We start from the raw sequence: 6,152 nt of genomic DNA, 5'->3' as shown, positions 1-6,152 counted from the left end.
CGCTTTAGTGACCTGAGACATGTTCTTCGCCACCTGTGGAGAGAGAGAGAGTGTGTGTGAGAGTGTGTGTGAGAGTGTGTGTGTGTGTGTGTGAGTGTGTGTGTGTGTGTGTGTGTGTGTGTGTGTGTGTGTAGTGAGTGAGTGAGTGAGTGAGAGAGAGAGAGAGAGAGAGAGAGAGAGAGAGAGAGAGAGAGAGAGAGAGAGAGAGAGAGAGAGAGAGAGATAGAGAGAGAGAGTGTGTGTGTGCGTGTGTGTGTGTTCTCACCCCCTTCATGGTCACAGCGGTCTGCACCTTCGAGGCCACGGCATCGACGCGAGACGCCATCCTCAGCCAGTTCAGGCCCTCGTTCTTCTTGCGGATCGCGTTCTCTGCGTACACTCGCGCACACTCCACATTCTTCTGCTGGAGAGCCTGGAGATCACACACACACACACACACACACACACACACTGATTTACAGAACACACACACAATAATAACAACATCACAGCACATTTATAAGTGCTGAACAGCCACATGACGAACATGTAATGGCCAAAGGTGTCACGTAAGCAACTACAGGGCTGGTCTGGGGTCAGCTCGTGTGAATGTGACTGTGCGGTGGACAGGGTTAGGGCTGGTCTGGGGTCAGCTCGTGTGAATGTGACTGTGTGGTGGACAGGGTTAGGGCTGGTCTGGGGTCAGCTCGTGTGGATGTGACTGTGCGGTGGACAGGGTTAGAGCTGGTCTGGGGTCAGCTCGTGTGAATGTGACTGTGTGGTGGACAGGGTTAGGGCTGGTCTGGGGTCAGCTCGTGTGGATGTGACTGTGCGGTGGACAGGGTTAGAGCTGGTCTGGGGTCAGCTCGTGTGAATGTGACTGTGTGGTGGACAGGGTTAGGGCTGGTCTGGGGTCAGCTCGTGTGAATGTGACTGTGCGGTGGACAGGGTTAGGGCTGGTCTGGGGTCAGCTCGTGTGAATGTGACTGTGCGGTGGACAGGGTTAGGGCTGGTCTGGGGTCAGCTCGTGTGAATGTGACTGTGCGGTGGACAGGGTTAGGGCTGGTCTGGGGTCAGCTCGTGTGAATGTGACTGTGCGGTGGACAGGGTTAGGGCTGGTCTGGGGTCAGCTCGTGTGAATGTGACTGTGCGGTGGACAGGGTTAGGGCTGGTCTGGGGTCAGCTCGTGTGAATGTGACTGTGCGGTGGACAGGGTTAGGGCTGGTCTGGGGTCAGCTCGTGTGAATGTGACTGTGCGGTGGACAGGGTTAGGGCTGGTCTGGGGTCAGCTCGTGTGAATGTGACTGTGCGGTGGACAGGGTTAGGGCTGGTCTGGGGTCAGCTCGTGTGAATGTGACTGTGCGGTGGACAGGGTTAGGGCTGGTCTGGGGTCAGCTCGTGTGAATGTGACTGTGCGGTGGACAGGGTTAGGGCTGGTCTGGGGTCAGCTCGTGTGGATGTGACTGTGCGGTGGACAGGGTTAGGGCTGGTCTGGGGTCAGCTCGTGTGGATGTGACTGTGCGGTGGACAGGGTTAGAGCTGGTCTGGGGTCAGCTCGTGTGACTGTGCGGGTGGACAGGGTTAGGGCTGGTCTGGGGTCAGCTCGTGTGGATGTGACTGTGCGGTGGACAGGGTTAGGGCTGGTCTGGGGTCAGCTCGTGTGGATGTGACTGTGCGGTGGACAGGGTTAGGGCTGGTCTGGGGTCAGCTCGTGTGAATGTGACTGTGCGGTGGACAGGGTTAGGGCTGGTCTGGGGTCAGCTCGTGTGGATGTGACTGTGCGGTGGACAGGGTTAGAGCTGGTCTGGGGTCAGCTCGTGTGACTGTGCGGTGGACAGGGTTAGAGCTGGTCTGGGGTCAGCTCGTGTGAATGTGACTGTGCGGTGGACAGGGTTAGGGCTGGTCTGGGGTCAGCTCGTGTGAATGTGACTGTGTGGTGGACAGGGTTAGGGCTGGTCTGGGGTCAGCTCGTGTGGATGTGACTGTGTGGTGGACAGGGTTAGGGCTGGTCTGGGGTCAGCTCGTGTGAATGTGACTGTGCGGTGGACAGGGTTAGGGCTGGTCTGGGGTCAGCTCGTGTGAATGTGACTGTGCGGTGGACAGGGTTAGGGCTGGTCTGGGGTCAGCTCGTGTGGATGTGACTGTGCGGTGGACAGGGTTAGGGCTGGTCTGGGGTCAGCTCGTGTGGATGTGACTGTGCGGTGGACAGGGTTAGGGCTGGTCTGGGGTCAGCTCGTGTGAATGTGACTGTGCGGTGGACAGGGTTAGGGCTGGTCTGGGGTCAGCTCGTGTGAATGTGACTGTGCGGTGGACAGGGTTAGGGCTGGTCTGGGGTCAGCTCGTGTGAATGTGACTGTGCGGTGGACAGGGTTAGGGCTGGTCTGGGGTCAGCTCGTGTGAATGTGACTGTGCGGTGGACAGGGTTAGGGCTGGTCTGGGGTCAGCTCGTGTGAATGTGACTGTGCGGTGGACAGGGTTAGGGCTGGTCTGGGGTCAGCTCGTGTGACTGTGACTGTGCGGTGGACAGGGTTAGGGCTGGTCTGGGGTCAGCTCGTGTGAATGTGACTGTGCGGTGGACAGGGTTAGAGCTGGTCTGGGGTCAGCTCGTGTGAATGTGACTGTGCGGTGGACAGGGTTAGGGCTGGTCTGGGGTCAGCTCGTGTGAATGTGACTGTGCGGTGGACAGGGTTAGGGCTGGTCTGGGGTCAGCTCGTGTGGATGTGACTGTGCGGTGGACAGGGTTAGGGCTGGTCTGGGGTCAGCTCGTGTGAATGTGACTGTGCGGTGGACAGGGTTAGAGCTGGTCTGGGGTCAGCTCGTGTGAATGTGACTGTGCGGTGGACAGGGTTAGGGCTGGTCTGGGGTCAGCTCGTGTGAATGTGACTGTGCGGTGGACAGGGTTAGGGCTGGTCTGGGGTCAGCTCGTGTGGATGTGACTGTGCGGTGGACAGGGTTAGGGCTGGTCTGGGGTCAGCTCGTGTGAATGTGACTGTGCGGTGGACAGGGTTAGGGCTGGTCTGGGGTCAGCTCGTGTGGATGTGACTGTGCGGTGGACAGGGTTAGGGCTGGTCTGGGGTCAGCTCGTGTGAATGTGACTGTGCGGTGGACAGGGTTAGGGCTGGTCTGGGGTCAGCTCGTGTGGATGTGACTGTGCGGTGGACAGGGTTAGGGCTGGTCTGGGGTCAGCTCGTGTGAATGTGACTGTGCGGTGGACAGGGTTAGGGCTGGTCTGGGGTCAGCTCGTGTGAATGTGACTGTGCGGGTGGACAGGGTTAGGGCTGGTCTGGGGTCAGCTCGTGTGAATGTGACTGTGCGGTGGACAGGGTTAGGGCTGGTCTGGGGTCAGCTCGTGTGAATGTGACTGTGCGGTGGACAGGGTTAGGGCTGGTCTGGGGTCAGCTCGTGTGAATGTGACTGTGCGGTGGACAGGGTTAGAGCTGGTCTGGGGTCAGCTCGTGTGAATGTGACTGTGCGGTGGACAGGGTTAGGGCTGGTCTGGGGTCAGCTCGGCCGCTTTCAAAACATCTGCATTTTAAAGTCTAATCATGACATCACTGAACACACACGCCCATGCAGAGCCAGCTGGTGTTGGTGATGATGTCGCCGACGAGCACACACTCTCAGCCAATCAGTGATCAGCGGGCAGACGCGACTGAGCCAGGAGCTGTAGCTGTGTGTTCGAGTGCTGGCTAATGCTAGGTGACGTACGGGTCATCTCTCGAGTGCCGCTTTGCCAGAGTCCACCTGGACATTTTAGTCAGATTGGCTAATTCTCCTTAATTATTGCCCTGTTTTGTTCTGGAAAATTGATTTATTCTTTATTTTCTTATTTCATCGTTATTTTGTTTTAAGGAGATAAAAATGCTGCTTATCAACCTTGAATGACATGGTAATAAAATATCACATTATTTTGGCAGTAAAATTTTGTGTGTTTTTTCTCGGGGAGGGGGGGGGGGGGTAGTGCACTATAGGCTTGTGGGCGGCCTCAGCTTTTGTCCTTAAATTACTTTTACTTTTATTCTTTAAGTAGTTTTGAAACCAGTACTTTTACTCGAGTGAAAAGCTTGAGTTGATGCTTCAACTTCCACAGAAGTCTTCTTAAGCCCTGGTCTCTACACTTCGACCTGAGTGATGAGTGTGAATACTTTTGACACATCTGGATGACGTCACTCCCCCCCACCCCCGGGTCAGTGACGTCACGCCTCGTACCTTCTTGACTTTAGCTTGCTCGGTCTTCGAGTCCTTCTCCGCCTTCTTCGCCAGTCGCTCCAGCTGTTTAGAGGTGAACTGAGGAAGACGAAGAGCAGACATGAGCCTTCATCACTGAGACACACACACACACACACACACACACACACACATATACACTCACCTTCAGCTGGAAGAGTGTGTCTGTGGGAGAAACACAATCATCATCAGAACAACATGAAACGCCCTACAGCTTTACACCAGTGATAAACAAGTCACACAACATCACTGTGAACAATCATCTAATCACACATCAGTCGCTGTCACACCGCATATCTGCTCATGTTCACTATAAGACGGAATAATACAGAATCATGATTCACTCGAGAGTTTAAAACATTCCGTAATAACACGGTGTGTGTGACAGCCTTCGAGCGAGAGTCTTCCTACCGTCCATGTTGATGTTGACTGGGCTTTAATGAAGATTGATGTATTATTAGATGTTTCTCCGCTCGATGAGTTTGTTTATGAGTCTGCGCTCGAGCTCTCTCTCTCTCTTCCGGGTTCAGCTGTGCGGCGTCACCGTGACGTCACGTGCTTCCTCTTCTTCTCTGGGTTTATCGGCGGCTTGGATGTCGCGTTACCGCCATCTTCTTGAGCGACCTCGGAAACACTACTGCCACATCGGAGAACATTCTTTACTCATTTCCCTCTTATTTCTTCACTTGTTATTGTTATTATGGCTAATACAGGGGTTAAAGTGAAAAAAATTCCTGAGCCTGAACTTTTTTTGGGGGGGGCAGACGGACTAGACGCACCATTTATTTTCAAGCTGTATCTTAATGGCATCTTTTTATGAATGAAAGCCAGTATCTCTAATATTATAGCTACTGATATCTAGATGAAAATGATTTCCCCAAAAATTTTAAACGTTAGGCTTAAAAAAAAAAAAAAACTTTTAATTTAAGTGAACTTAAGACAATCGTCATTAAATCCATAATACATGTCATATTTATCTGTACCATACAGAAATTGAATAAGGTTATAAAACAGTCCGCACTGCATAAATTATAAATTAAATATAGATTAATCCTTATCAAAGCTACAAGCGTTCTTTAGTCAAGAACAGTGAGTAATTTTCTTGCTCCCTCTGTTCTTAAGGTCAACTTTACTGACAGACAGAATTAATGGCTCCTGTCACTTTAAGATCTGCCGCTGTTGACAGGATCTCACATCTCATTCTCTCTACTTACTTCCATTTAAGATTTTATTTAACTCATTTAAGACTGTTCTTGTGAGGATACTCGACAAAGAGGACATTCTGGCATAAATGTGTGTGTTATTGTTCGTTCAAGCGCGAAAGAGAACTCGATACTGGCGCGCATCTTTCTGTGCGTCGTACGTGTCAGGACATTCACTGAAAGCGCGTTCTCTTTTGTCTTGTCGCGCAGGAATGGTTTTAAACGGATGGATGCTGCGTTAAATAATTTAAAACGTTAAAGCTGGACAAAAATGAATCGCATGCGTTGACATTGACAGCAATTTTCATACATTGCTGACAGAAAATACTGCGGTTTGAAGTGGACTCGTTTTCATGGTAGGCCTACACACAGAATGTTTTTTTAGTAAGCTACACAGAATGTTCTACATTTAATATTTATCTAACAGTCTCAAGCAGTGCTTGAAGTGTGGGGAAAAAGGTGACGGTACTCTCTTGCCTTACTCTCACCGCCTTCACCCAGGGCCGGATTAACAATTTCCTGTGCCCTGGACAACCAGACTCAAGGGCAAGGCCCCCCGTAGTTAGGGGTTCGGGGGCATGCTCCCCCTAGAAAATTTGGATTTCTCTGATCTAAATATGTGCAAATTAGGACTTTTGAAGGCCAAAAAATTATAGGCTATCTTTAAAACCTTGTCATTAGATTATTTGTCAATACCTGCTCTCTCCTCATCTTCATATTTCTTTTTCTCTCAGTCTTCTTATC

At 51.7% G+C, this 6,152-nt stretch overlaps 1 protein-coding gene across 1 annotated transcript in view; it reads right to left on the bottom strand.

Annotated features, from left to right (window-relative positions):
• chmp1a (charged multivesicular body protein 1A) overlaps window positions 1-4,753 on the bottom strand; it is a gene marked incomplete at its 3' end in the record, with an annotated part of 9,027 nt that extends 4,274 nt beyond the window's left edge. The window contains exons 1-5 of the mRNA XM_084397690.1: window positions 4,618-4,753; window positions 4,352-4,371; window positions 4,189-4,266; window positions 266-412; window positions 1-33 (exon numbers count right to left, since the gene is read on the bottom strand). The exon at window positions 1-33 is cut by the window's left edge and continues 96 nt beyond it. Of these exons, the coding sequence (XP_084253816.1) occupies window positions 1-33; window positions 266-412; window positions 4,189-4,266; window positions 4,352-4,371; window positions 4,618-4,624 (285 nt within the window). The 5' untranslated portion in view covers window positions 4,625-4,753. The remainder of the gene's footprint in view (window positions 34-265; window positions 413-4,188; window positions 4,267-4,351; window positions 4,372-4,617) is intronic.
• Between the last annotated feature and the right edge of the window lie 1,399 nt (window positions 4,754-6,152).

The sequence above is a fragment of the Rutilus rutilus genome (genome assembly GCF_951802725.1).
Source record: "Rutilus rutilus genome assembly, chromosome: 23".
Classification (NCBI taxonomy): Eukaryota; Metazoa; Chordata; class Actinopteri; order Cypriniformes; family Leuciscidae; genus Rutilus; species Rutilus rutilus.
This window is presented reverse-complemented; position numbering and strand designations above follow the sequence as displayed.